Genomic DNA, 14,111 nt, shown 5'->3' with positions numbered 1-14,111 from the left:
TCATGGACAGATTTTTGGCAAGTTGTTTCTCCGGCCTGTTCCTGTTTCCCCTCCCACTCTTCATCTGTCACATCTATTTAGATTGCAGGCTCATCAGGGCAAGGATCATTTCGTACTCTGGGTACATACAGTGCCTTACACAACAGGGCCAGTAACAGATTGGGTGCTACTGTAATAACATGGATAATGAGAAATCCAGAGTATTCAAAAACAAACAAACACTTTAATCAGGGCGAGGCACCTCTTATGGTGATATTCTTACAAAATATTAAATAACGTGAAGGTCTTTCTCCCACTTCAACTCTATACAAAAAAATTACAATATTATTTACAAACACTGGTCTCCGAATCACTTTACAATGCTACTCACAGACTGCGCATGGCAAGAGAGTGCATGAACGGCACAGAGAACCCCTCTTTCCAAGTCGCCTGCGTGTTCAGTACAAGCATTTTAAAAATAAAATGGTACTCAATGCAGCAGCAGCAACTGCCTCCAGAAGCAGGAAAACACCGTTTTGGAAAGACTAGTCCACTGGTTTTAGTTTTGTAGATTGAAAATAAATACTTCCTGTAGTGAAAAAAAAAAAATTCTCTTAACGTGTTCGCCTGCTCCCCCGACCAGCTGAAAATACCTGTGTGTAGAGTCTGCTTTTATACTTCTCCACCGCACAATAGCCAGTCCCGTTTGGTTGCCTGGTGGAGCATAGATGTGTCAGTTCTTAGCCATTCACTTCAGCTGATGAGAGGGAGACTTCAGTATTGTGTCTGGAATCATGACAGTGTTATAGGAAATGAAATTATAGCTGTTCTGAAGACATATCTGAGGTCTCTCTCCTCACCCCCATTTTATTGTTACATTAGGACCGTCCCCATTTCCTTGTCAAGTATAAAGGATTTTCACCAGCATGTGCATTCCCTAAGAGCTCCTTAAAAAAGACACCCAGGAGTGAGCATCCAGGACTTGCATTGTAATCAGGTTTAAAAAAATAAAAATAAATCAGTCTTTAAAACCCACTCAGAATGTCTCTCAGCTAAGAAGCGAGCTCCTAACCGGTGACACTATCTCACTCCACCTTGATTCAGCAAAGTTAACAAGTGAAGCCAAAAGTTTAAATAAAACAAACAAAAACCTCAAGGCAGCAGCTCCTTACAAAGGTAAGTTCATAACATTTTTAAAATGTTTTCATTCAAAACAAAATCAGTCCTGTAACTATGGAAGTCATAATCCCAATGTTCTGTTTAATCTCTGTAGCCCTTCATGATTAAAAAGGGCAGAGTATTAAAGCAAGAAGCTATATTTAATTAATAAAGTATGTGTAAAGAAGGAGGGAGAAGCAAAAGTTGGTTGAGTGATGGGGAGCACTGCAATGAAGATGTAGATGGTAGTTCTTAGAGCAGCTTCCCTCATAGTTAGTTTTTCTTCCTTTAGTGGCAGAAAGTGAAGTTCCCCATCCCCCCCTCCCCTCAAAAAAACCACATTGAACCAAAGAACCCCTTCCCCATAAAAAAACAAAACAAAACACATGGTTATTCTGCAAAGCAGATCAGATACAGATCAGCCAGTCTTGGTTGAAAGTGGAAAGGTTTACAAGATGAGCAATGGAAAACAGAGCCAGTTACTGCCCTTGTCCCAGCCAATCAGTGCTGTACATTCTGAAGTGTTCTTAAAAAGCACCCATAAGCAAGCCCACGCAAGCTGCTCTGGAAGCAATGAGGCAGCTAACGTGAGTGGGCTTAGTCTGTCTCTTGTAAAGCTTCCAGCTCCACAGAAAATGCACTTTCAAAATCCCCCATAGAATATTAAACTAAAAAGGAATATTAAAAAAATTAAGAAGCTGTGTGTGTTGGCGGACAGGGGGAGATGTATAAGGACCAAATTCAGGACCAGTTTAGATCCTGTGCAAGATCAAACCATTGCCAAGGGGATTGCATAGAGTGCAGGAAATCACAAAATTTGACTAAGGGACAGATCCTGCTCCACGGAAAGCCATGACTCCCTTGGCAGCAGAATCAAGCCCCACACGTCCAATTGCACCTCAGTTTCAAGGATGTTGTATCTCCAGCAGTCACCAGCTAGACCCAGAGGGGATTGCTCATAGGGTGCATTTTTAACAGAAACCCACACAAACTGTCAGTCAAGGGAGCATAAGAGCAGAAATACATTCCATCTGAAAACCGAGGGATGAGCATGGCTGGGAGGTTGTGTAAAGAGAGAGGAGAAGAAAAGGTGCCTAGTGGAAAAACAGAGGGACACCACTTCCCTGCTCCTATTCCTGAGCTGCATGTGCTTGGTGTGGTGCCCTCTATAGGCTGCTGGGGTTGTGCACGTGGAGGGCCTGTCCCCTTTGAACACTGAAGGTGGCCTCCATGGGAGAGCCCAGCCTCCAGGAAGGAGACTGCTCTCCCCAGTGGGGGATATCTGTGCCAGTAAGGAACAATGGGAGGTTATGGACACGGGGAGAATGGTCAGCCTGAGGGAAATATTGCTTTGAATAGATGCAATTTTCCTCTCCCACTGAACCAAGCCCAGTGACCTTCCATGTGAAATTTATCTTCTGGACTTCCCACTACAGGCACAAGGCACAGCAGTGCTTTGGTGTCCATTCAGAAGGTGCAGAGTGAGTGGCGGAGGAGGAAGGAATTAACTCATTTAGTTATGTGGCATTTCTCTCCATCGACACCTGGGTGCATTTAGTCCATTGATAGAGATGGGACCATGGTGCGGAAGACAATAAACAAGCCCTAGAGCTTTTTACTCTTACTGAGTTGGAGCCACTAGTGCTGCGAGCCACCAGCAATGGCCAAGGTTCACTTTCATTCATCCACTTTCAGCCAGCCTTTCTTGTAGTCCTGCAGGATCTCCAGGTAGTACTGCCACTCGGGCTCGCTGTCATACTTCACCTCATACACGGTCTTGAGGGGGTCCTTGTGACGCTTGTGGATCCTCAGCACCACTCCCTGGTACCAGGCCTCTGTCTTGTCATTCTCCTCATACAGATGTCTGATCCGCTTGCCCACCAGTTCCGGGTACCTGGATGGGGAGGTCGGACTCTCTGCATCATGCCTGAAGGTCTTGGTGAGGAGGGAGCAGCCTCGCCTTGAAGCTGGACCCCTCCCCCTCATCCCCCTAGTGTCATGGTGAGGAGTCCTCTGTGCTCCCTGAAGGACCCTCTGGAATTTGATCCGGACCATTGAGTTCCGGAGGTGCAGAACCCTTGAGGTACTCCTGGTCTTCCTGGATGACTTACTGGTCAGCTTCAGCTGAAGGGTCCTACAAGGCTTGTGGGTTTGGAGAAGTTGCCTCTTGGCACCAGAGGGCAGTGGGAGTCCATTTGGTTTTGAATCCAGGGAGCTGGGAACAACTTGGGAAGATGATCTCTCATCCTTGAGCAAACTATCCCCTCCATCAGGAGGGGAGCAGTTTCCCTGAGGCTTCTCGTCAAGCGGCTGGGTTTTCTCTGGTCCCAGTGCAGCAGCCACCTCCTGGAAAGAAGACGCCTGCTTAGACGAGATCAGAAACTTTCCTTTGCTGTGCTTTCCCTTGAACAAGTTGGCCAATGTTCCAGCTCTTGCACCCATCAGGCCTCCAGTTGCTTTCTTCTTCACATAATCCACTGCTACTGCTTTGCCTTCATCTGTCAGAGTCCCTGCACCAGGTTCACCTAGGTGAGGAAGAGAGAACACGGTCAGTTAAGTTAGCGCCTTCACCTGCTTAAAATAAAGCCCTCATTGCACTGTGTGGACCGACATCTGTAAGAACTGAAGCCATAGGCACACCATATAATTTCAACCCTAGTCACTAGCCAAAATGCAATGGGCTCCATTTCCTCCTTCTTTAGGGCTTACTTCCAGTGACCTGAAAGGGAGCCTGGTAAAAAGGTCCCTTCAGATCCAGCACCTGTAGAGATGGACCACTCCCTGCTGTATTCCTCTGCCAGCAGTGCCTAGGAGAATTCCATTACACTTATGAGGGAGAAGAGAGTATACCGTGGCACTGTGGTTACCCACCAGCCTATGACTAGGATGAGGAATTTGAACCTATGCCATTAGCTACCAGTGGAGGCTCTGCCATGGGTTTTAAATGGCTGTCATGGAAGTGCTACCTCCAGATTATAGTGTTTCTGACAATGATGTTCTACTGTCAAAAAACTGGGTTTCATTAGCTCCTGCCCACGCCCCACCCTCACGATTTAAACAAGATCAGCTTATTCTACAACTCTCCAGTTGCTCTGAGTCAATTACCATCAAGTTAAAAGAACAGGGTAACCTTCAGAGCTTGGATAGGAGGCCACTTCTGCACTGCTTCTCCTTGGTCTAGCCCCTGCTTTTGCCTAGAGCATGAGGAAATGGAAGCCATCATGTACTGATGAGATCTGATCTAGAATATCACAGAAATGTAGGGCTGGAAGGGACCTCAAGGGGTCATCTAGTCCATTTGCCCAGACTGAAACAGGAGTAAGTATACCTTGACCATCCCCGTTTGTCTGAACTGTTCTTAAAAACTTCTAGTGCTGGGGATTCCATTGGTAACCTCGTCCAGTGCTTGATGGTCTTGTGGTTAGAAAGATTTCCCCACACAATCCAAACTAAATTTCTCTTGTTGTAAACTAAACTGATTACTTCTTGTCCAGCTATGGAAAACAATTGATCACCATCCTCTTTAAAACATACTTATCAGATCTCCCCCAGCCTTCTCTTCTCTAGACTAAACATGCCCCCATCTTTCAGCCTTTCCTCATAGGTAGGGCCCTTCATTTTCAGGTTTTATTTTATTTAATTTTTCCATGAATTTATCGGTGTTTATTGCTACAACAACAAAAACAGGTGAAAATTGGTGGAAAACACTATTAATAATTTTTCTGGATAAGTATCAGGTTTTATTTTGGTGGACAGAAGGATGGGGGTGAGGGGGAAGTATTCAGTAGATTAATGCTTTGATGAATGGAATTCAATGTGGTTTGCTGCAGAACTAAAAACAGAACTTAATACACAATGCCACCTCTGATTTTAAGAAAACAGTATCTCTCTAATCTCCAAATAAAACTTTTAATTTGAACAAACAGTTTACTGTTGCAGACTTAGAACTGTTAGCCTATAAATATTTACATGTAATAATTGGGCCACACCATTTGCAGCGCATACACTCAACTTCATCCTTTTCTCCTGTTTTTGTTTTTTTTAAACTTTTGAATATTTCCTTGTGTTCTGAAACACATACGGATACAGGTTTTTGTTTCCTTCCCATTTGAGCGTGTCAGATCTTTAAACTTATCTGCTAACAGCTTGAAATGTGTACGTGGTGAGAGTGAGATTCATCAGTACGTTCAGATGCGCACACGCTTCAGAGCTTGCACGTGTGCGTGTTTGTTTATTGGGTGTCTCTCCTAAACGAATACATAGCCTTGCATCAACAGGCAGCTTTGCATATACGCACACACACACACACAGACTAATGTATTATCGTACATATATCTCATGCAATGTCTTGTATTTTCCTAATAAACAAGTACTTTTTTTATATATTTGAATGCTACAAAAGTAGGGTGAAAATTGGAAAAAACAAACAAACACTTTTTATCAAATCCAAGATTTTTTCAGTAAAAATCGGTTTAAACTGAAAACGAAGGGGCTTACTCATAGGCTACGTTTTCTAAACGTCATAAATTTTTGTTGCTCTCCTCTGGAGTCTCTCCAATTTGTTCACATCTTTCTCAAAGTGCAGTGCTCCAGACTGGAGCTGAGGCCTCACCACTGCTGAGTAAAGTGGAACAATTACCTCTTGTGTCTTACATAGAACACACTTAATTCATCCTAGAATCACAATTGCATTTTTCACTGCAGCATCACACTGTTGACTCATTCAATTTGAGATACACTATAACCCCCAGATCCTTTTCAGCAGCACTACTGCCTAGACAGTTATTCCCCGTTTTGTATTTGTTATTTTATTTTTCCTTCTTAAGTCTAGTACTTTGCACTTGTCTTCATTGCATTTCATCCTGTTGATTTCAGACCAAATTCGTCAATTTGTCAAGACCTTTCTGAATTCTAATCCTGTCCTCCAAAGTGCTAGCAACCCCTCCCAGCATAGTGTCATCCACAAATTTTGTAAGTGGAGCCTCCACTCCATCAGTTATGTTGCAAATGAAAATATTGAGTAGTACTAGACCCAAGACATACCCTTTAAATACCTCACTAGGTGCATCCTCCCAGTTGAACAATGAACCATTGAGAATTATTCTTGGAGTAGGGGCTTTTACCCCTATGCAATTTAAAAACAGAATTAGCAAAGATAGTCAATGTTCTCTTAGTAAGTGTTCAAAACTACGTTGTACCTAATGACCAAATAGTGTCCAATTATTTGGGGTGGGATTTTCCAAGGAGTCTAAAGGATTTGGGCACCTAACTCCCTTCAGCTCCTTTGAGAGTGATTTGTTCTGGATGGGATTTTAAAGGCATATTGGGAGGAGGAATAGGCAGGAATAATTTTTCAAGAATTATTCCAGTTTTGCCAACACACTCTAGGCCAGCCATTCCCTCTCTTGTCTCCTCCAGACAGACTGTTACATACATATGGGCAGATGGTAATCTGTTGTCCAGTATTGTGATGGAAGGCCAGTAGCTCAGACACCAGTGCCACTTCACCTGTGTGCCCCATAAATAACTGGGGGGTTCTCCCCAACAGCACGGTTTCAACTGTTTTTAATATATTAAAAACACACACAAAGAACAAATACCTACTTGGAGGCATGCTGGCCAGCTTGTGAACTTGGACCTGTAAGAAATAAAGTTATTGGTAATCATCTGAAGCGCAGCAAAGATGACACTATTCAAAGGCTACTTGGAAGGGGCAGTTGGAACTAGTTACGGTAGGATCACAGTCTCTACTTTGAAACAAAGAGAGACTTATGCTTGGTTTTTTCAGGGTACAAACTGATCCCCTGGGGAAATCAGAGTAATCTCTTTTCCCCTAATCACTTAGAGCTCTGCACAACCTATTGCTAAGGTTGCAGAGGAATTTCACCAGGCCAGAGGAGCTGGGACTTCCTAGCAAAATCTTGGTTGATTTGCATTGTGACTGATATGGAATTGAGGGTTTGATTCCACAAGGGACAGGGCACCTCCAAACCAAAAGCACTCAGCACCTTCCAGGGCCAGGCTCTAAATCATGATGATTCCATTGAGAATAAAATGGGAATTGTAATCTCATTGTGCCAGGGGCCTGGTTTAATATACCTTCTGTGTGGGTCACTCCAAAAAAATTGCAAGAGGTACTTCCCTTGCAGAAACACAGGCTGGGTCTGGGTGCACATGCTGGGAACACACCATCTTTCTGGTAATTAAGGCTTTCAGTGGAAATAAGTCCAGTTAGCTCTGCACAGAATCCCATCTACATGTTCCATATAGGGATCAGACCCTTTGTTTCTGGTCAAAGTTGGCCAACTGGCTCTGCCTACACAAGACAAAGCAAACCAAAGTTCCCAAAGAAGTGTCAGCAAGGGTTGACCTGAATAACACACTCAGTAACTTTTCCATTGACTTTTTCCATGGGGGGAATGGGAAGGACAGACCTCAACACCTCATCCCAACACTAGGGCCTCTAATGATGCAGTGCTCCTCCAGTTACTGCCTTGCGACATCATAGGGGCAAGTGCAAACCTTCTGTTGGAGATTTATCTTTAACACTCGAAAAGAGATGCTAATGCCAGTGAAGACACCTTCAAAGACACCTAAATGTACAGAATAGAGGGAGAACAGCAAAGACCTCCATCCCTCTCATAATGGAACCTAGAGATGACCAAAGCCCCTATTCAGCAAAGCACATTGATGGACTATACATGCTTCACGTTAAACATGTGTTTAATTGCTTTGCTGAACAGGGCCCTAATGACTAGAAAGACATTTTAACTGCCACAAAAGCAGGTGATTATACAGTCACAGCAGTTAGAGGTCAAGATTTTTTAGGCTCCTTTGCCCTGTTTTTTATTCCAAATCTCTGCTGTTACAGGTTCATATGTGGACAGTTAGTAGCTTGGAGCATCTATTTAAAGGGCTGGTTTTGGGTGCCATTCACAGCCAGAGTATGCAAAAGAAATGCAGCCACTGAGAATTCAGCTGGAGCAGGTATCCCTCCCACAGGGACAGAATACATCCCTTTAAAATTAAGGGACATCCCAAGAATGTAACCATCTGCTTAAGATAAAAAAAATACAGTAAGGGAACACAGCCATCTACAGCGCATAGGCAGATCAGGACAATATATCTCACTTGTACAGTCTGCTAAGGTAAAATTGGAGCAGTTTGCTACTTCCCTATGCCCTGAGCTGTGACCAGCTGTCCCGCTCCAGATCACAGCAAGTCTCTGTCATCACAACACAGGGCGCATATCCAAGCAGTGATAGAAGATGCTGAAGAAAACCAAAAAGTGCTGTGAGCATACATTGCCCAACTTGGCCCACTCTACCCCATGCTAAATAACTGCTTGGACCCAAAAGGTAAAGCTACTTTGTTTGCATTAGAACAAACAAACATTCTGCTTCGGGTGCTGTTTGGTTTTAAAATTCAGTTAGTTTCTTAGCCTGGAGCGAGTGCTGACTGAAATACAGCAGACTATTCCCTGCATGATCTGCACTGGGGAAAAGGGGCTTCTGAACTGAATGCCAAGCAGTGCCTTGACCTAGAATTCTCATACCTGCTCTGCAGCTCTGATCTATCTATTTACTGTCTGAAAGACTACCCATCACCATGGTATCTGGTAGCAGTGAGCAAGAACATGAATGACTGGTTAGACTGATAGAGCTCAGGGGCAGGGTACCTTGTTTTATGGGGTAGGGACAGAAGAGTGTTAAATGCCAGAGGTAGGATTAAGGGCACTCCAAGCTACACACATTTACCCGCTGTGACACTAAGCACCCCTGTATTCACACCCTGCACACTGTTGTCATAATCTTTGTACAAAATATGCCTTGTGAGGTATTATTTGAAAACTAACACACTGATCATTAGTATCCTTGTGCAATATGTGGTGTGTATTAAGAGTGAAATTATGACTCAAGTGTATGTAAACCAGTTATGCCAGGAAGAGTCGGTAAACAGGTCTGCCCTAGACAAAAGGAATGTGTTTTCCCCACCTGGGAGTTACTTCTCAAGTACTTTGGAAGTCAATGAGAATGTATTTATGCATCACAGAACCAGACCCATCAAGCTAACAAGAGGTGGAGGCAAATCTCACACTAACAGGTGAGGGAGAAGACGTCTACACCCAGCAGGAGACAGACACTTGGTTGGGTTTTACTTTTCAAAGAATACATTGCAAAGCTTTACTGGTCTATAAAGACAGGTTGGGGGGCACTGAACCTCAAGTGATAAGCAATTGAATCAATCAATTGTTTACAATATTACTGTGTTATAACATATCAAGCTAGGTCTCTTCTGAAAACTAAGGACACATGGTGACCAATATCATTATGAATTGTAAAAAGAACGAGGAGTACTTGTGGCACCTTAGAGACTAACAAATTTATTTGAGCATTCGCTTTCATGGGCTAAAACCCATGTCATCGGTATGTATTAACACTACATAGGGAATCATGGATGCTCATTGATATTAGGCTGTACAGTGGCTGTACAGTCTGCCCAGACAGGAGGGAATGTCACAGCCAGCTATTTGTCTCCAAAGAGATTAAGCAAGGTGTGACTAAAAATAATGGAAGCCCCATTTATAGAGAAACCAGCCATGGGGTGGGAAGCTCACAGGAAGGGGAAATAGCAGGAGGTCTTCCTGTCCCTTGAAACAAAAAGTCATTGGAACTTTGGAAGATATAAGCAAAGACTTGAAGCCATCTTTGGCATCCACTGCTAGACAGACAAGGGAACAGACCCCTTGCAAGCTGAGAAGGATGGGTCCTTCAACCAAAGGGGAGGTTGAAATCTCTAGAACTGAATGTAGGACAGAAACTTGCTTATGCAAAGATCTTTCACCTAAGATGACAAGGGAAGCCAGAACCTTGTACTTTTGTGGAAGGTCCTGACGGAAAGTCAACCATGAATAGGAAAAAGAATGACAGGTGAGAAACCATCTTGAACAAAGCCGGTATCTTGCTAGATTAAGTTTAGACTTTTAGATGCATGTTTTCACTTTTGTTTTACTTGTAACCCTTTCTAGCTTTATTCTTTTTACTTGGCATCACTTATGTCCTATTGTTAATAAGTAGATTTTATTCTGACCATAAACCAGCTCTTTGATGTGTTTGAACAGAAGGGTGTACTTGCCCCCAAGTTAAGTTAATAAGTTGTGATGTGTTTGTCTTTAGAGGAACAAACGAACCATATTATTCTTCTGAACCATCCAGGAGAGGTCTGAACATTGCAGAGCACACGGTTTGGGGGAAATTTGGGATTGGGAGTGTGTTGGGATCATCTTGCTGGTTGTAAGCCAGGCTGGTGGCTGTAGACTGGCTGCTGGGGTCAGAGTTGCTGAACAAGGGCCATCTAAGCACACAGACACTCAAGGTGTGACCTACATGGTGGCAGGCTGGTTGTGACTGGCCCAGGCTGGGAGCTACAAAACATTGTGAGGCATCCAGGGTTACAGGCCAAGGGTGATAACCCCTCACTGGTCTGGATTGCACCCCTGAGCCCTGATCAGACCGTCATATACTGCAGTACAGGAGAGAGTTCATAGAGCTCTGTGGCAAGGATCGGACAGCCGCAGGCTTGATATTTCTTTTTAGAGAGATTCCACTGCAAAGATCACTCCACCTTCCCATGAGGCATCTGCCACGCCCTTCAATTTCTACCGTCCTGCCAATCCTATGACATTTCTGACAGCAAAAGAGCTGTTCTCTTGAGGCATGTCACCATGTCCAGAGAAAAATCAGAGGGTAAGGCCAGGCACTCATAGGCCCTTCTGGCCAGGCTGTGTGCGCACAATTCAACATGTTATAGAATGGACTAGTTTATCCACCAAATATACCCCTGCCTGCTCTGTCCCCTTTCTGCCTTTGCCATACACCCTGATCCCCTTCCATTCTCAGCTCCCTTCCCTCCCTTGCTAGCAGGACACTGGGGCAGCTGGCTGCAACATCTTCCATGCAGGTTTGGAACCAGGCGGGAAAACTGGCTGGCTGCCTTCAATTCCTCTGGCACAACAGCCCCTGGGTAGGGTCAGGAGCAGAACCGGCAATGGAATCCTGCCTGGCATGATGCATGACATTCCAAGCAGGCCTGAGGGCAGACGTGAGGGGATGGCCACATTCACAAGCATCACAGGAGACACCCAACACTTGATCAACTGAGGTAAATCATTAGAGGGTGGGATCAGAATCTGACCCACAGCCATTCCAGACCCATCCATCTCGTCGAGTGGCAGCATGGCATGCCCAAAGACTGTCACTAATGATAGCATGTGTCAACTACAAGGAGAATCAGACCTCATTAATATTGTTCGGCCTCCTGAAATTGCAGTTTTGGACCCTCCACCCATTTAAATGTTAAAATATGGGGCGTAGCTGGTCATGGCTGAATACTACAGAAAAGCCGTGATTGAATCATAGAATCATAGAATATCAGGGTTGGAAGGGACTCAGGAGGTCATCTAGTCCAACCCCCTGCTCAAAGTAGGACCAATCCCCAATTAAATCATCCCAGCCAGGGCTTTGTCAAGCCTGACCTTAAAAACTTCTAAGGAAGGAGATTCTACCACCTCCCTAGGTAATGCATTCCAGTGTTTCACCACCCTCCTAGTGGAAAAGTTTTTCCTAATATCCAACCTAAACCTCCCCCACTGCAACTTGAGACCATTACTCCTTGTCCTGTCCTCTTCTACCACTCAGAATAGTCTAGAACCATCCTCTCTGGAACCACCTCTCAGGTAGTTGAAAGCAGCTATCAAATCCCCCCTCATTCTTCTCTTCTGCAGACTAAACAATCCCAGTGCCCTCAGTCTCTCCTCATAAGTCATGTGTTCCAGACCCCTAATCATTTTTGTTGCCCTTCGCTGGACTCTCTCCAATTTATCCACATCCTTCTTGTAGTGTGGGGCCCAAAACTGGACACAGTACTCCAGATGAGGCCTCACCAATGTCGAATAGAGGGGGATGATCACGTCCCTCAATCTGCTCGCTATGCCCCTACTTATACATTCCAAAATGCCACTGGCCTTCTTGGCAACAAGGGCACACTGCTGACTCATATCCAGCTTCTCGTCCACTGTCACCCCAGGTCCTTTTCCGCAGAACTGCTGCCTAGCCATTCGGTCCCTAGTCTGTAGCGGTGCATTGGGTTCTTCTGTCCTAAGTGCAGGACCCTGCACTTATCCTTATTGAACCTCATCAGATTTCTTTTGGCCCAATCCTCCAATTTGTCTAGGTCTCTCTGTATCCTATTCCTGCCCTCCAGTGTATCTACCACTCCTCCTAGTTTAGTATCATCCGCAAATTTGCTGAGAGTGCAATCCACACCATCCTCCAGATCATTTATGAAGATATTGAACAAAACCGGCCCCAGGACCGACCCCTGGGGCACTCCACTTGACACCGGCTGCCAGCTAGACATGGAGCCATTGATCACTACCCGTTGAGCCCGACAATCTAGCCAACTTTCTACCCACCTTATAGTGCATTCATCCAGCCCATACTTCTTTAACTTGCTGACAAGAATACTGTGGGAGACCATGTCAAAAGCTTTGCTAAAGTCAAGAAACAATACATCCACTGCTTTCCCTTCATCCACAGAACCAGTAATCTCATCATAGAAGGCGATTAGATTAGGCAGGCATGACCTTCCCTTGGTGAATCCATGCTGACTGTTCCTGATCACTTTCCTCTCATGTAAGTGCTTCAGGATTGATTCTTTGAGGACCTGCTCCATGATTTTTCCGGGGACTGAGGTGAGGCTGACTGGCCTGTAGTTCCCAGGATCCTCCTTCTTCCCTTTTTTAAAGATTGGCACTACATTAGCCTTTTTCCAGTCATCTGGGACTTCCCTCGTTCGCCACAAGTTTTCAAAGATAATGGCCAATGGCTCTGCAATCACAGCCGCCAGTTCCTTTAGCACTCTCGGATGCAACTCGTCCGGCCCCATTGCCTCCCACACAATTTAAATTTTAAAAGGTTTAAGAGGGAACTCTAGTTCCCAGGATCCTCCTTCTTCCCTTTTTTAAAGATTGGCACTACATTAGCCTTTTTCCAGTCATCTGGGACTTCCCTCGTTCGCCACGAGTTTTCAAAGATAATGGCCAATGGCTCTGCAATCACAGCCGCCAATTCGTTTAGCACTCTCGGATGCAACTCGTCCGGCCCCATTGCCTCCCACACAATTTAAATTTTTAAAGGTTTAAGAGGGAACTCTAAAAAACTTCCCATTTAGAGTTTTTTCAGCCTCATTCATGCTATGGTTGAAGGTGGGCTTAGATGGGGCCTTACAGAAGAAGATAAAATAGACCCAAAAAACCTGCTGAAAGTTCCCATCTGTCAATTTTTTTGGTGGCTTAAAACCTTTAAGAAATTGTATGTGTCAGATTTCCAAGAGGACTCTGCACGGCCCTAACTCAGTGCGGAAAGCTTTTGGAAATCTCACCCTCTCTCTTTTTCCTACCTCACATCATTCCCTTTTCTATCTGCCCTCCCCATCCCTTGCTATCCTTTTCTTCCACTCCCCTCTCATCTATCCTTCTCCTCTTCCTCTCCACTTACTGCTCTTTTCAATATGCTTGTAAACATTTTAATGCTTATTAACTCATGTCTCCAAAATGGACAAGACACAGGGAGTGGAAGAGGAAGGAAAAGTCTCCCCTTGCCCCCCCAGTTGCTGCCAGTGATTATCCAACTTCTGTGGTCTCCTTAAGGAACACAAAATGGTATTAAACTAGCCACTCCGTGCTTCAGAGAGCACCCAGTAGCAGAGTGCAGTGCTCGGTCTCAGATGCATTGCACATGCCACTGCATACAATGGAACACTGCAGCTCAGTACAGAACAATCGTTTCCTGACGTCACTCCAGGCAGTTATGAATTCCCGACATGAGTTTCACTTCTGCCAACAGGCGAGGCCACAAGAGCCTGGTGCCAAGACATTATGCAATGCGCCCTTGCATTAGCATCTGGGAGGCCTC

At 44.7% G+C, this 14,111-nt stretch overlaps 1 protein-coding gene across 6 annotated transcripts in view; it reads right to left on the bottom strand.

Moving 5' to 3' along the window:
- Positions 1 to 203: 203 nt before the first annotated feature.
- Positions 204 to 14,111, bottom strand: part of C10H15orf39 (chromosome 10 C15orf39 homolog) — a 33,284-nt gene continuing 19,376 nt past the window's right edge. For 3 of the 6 annotated variants that reach the window (XM_073303434.2, XM_073303433.2, XM_073303435.2), the window contains exon 3: positions 204 to 3,662. In XM_073303434.2, the coding sequence (XP_073159535.2) occupies positions 2,815 to 3,662 (848 nt within the window). In that variant the 3' untranslated portion in view covers positions 204 to 2,814. Of the gene's footprint in view, positions 3,663 to 5,634; positions 5,755 to 6,741; positions 6,776 to 7,236; positions 7,454 to 14,111 lie in introns of all 6 variants that reach the window. The other 3 variants (XR_012153946.2, XR_012153945.2, XM_073303436.2) reach the window with 3 other exon arrangements.

This window comes from Lepidochelys kempii, chromosome 10 (genome assembly GCF_965140285.1).
Source record: "Lepidochelys kempii isolate rLepKem1 chromosome 10, rLepKem1.hap1, whole genome shotgun sequence".
Classification (NCBI taxonomy): Eukaryota; Metazoa; Chordata; order Testudines; family Cheloniidae; genus Lepidochelys; species Lepidochelys kempii.
This window is presented reverse-complemented; position numbering and strand designations above follow the sequence as displayed.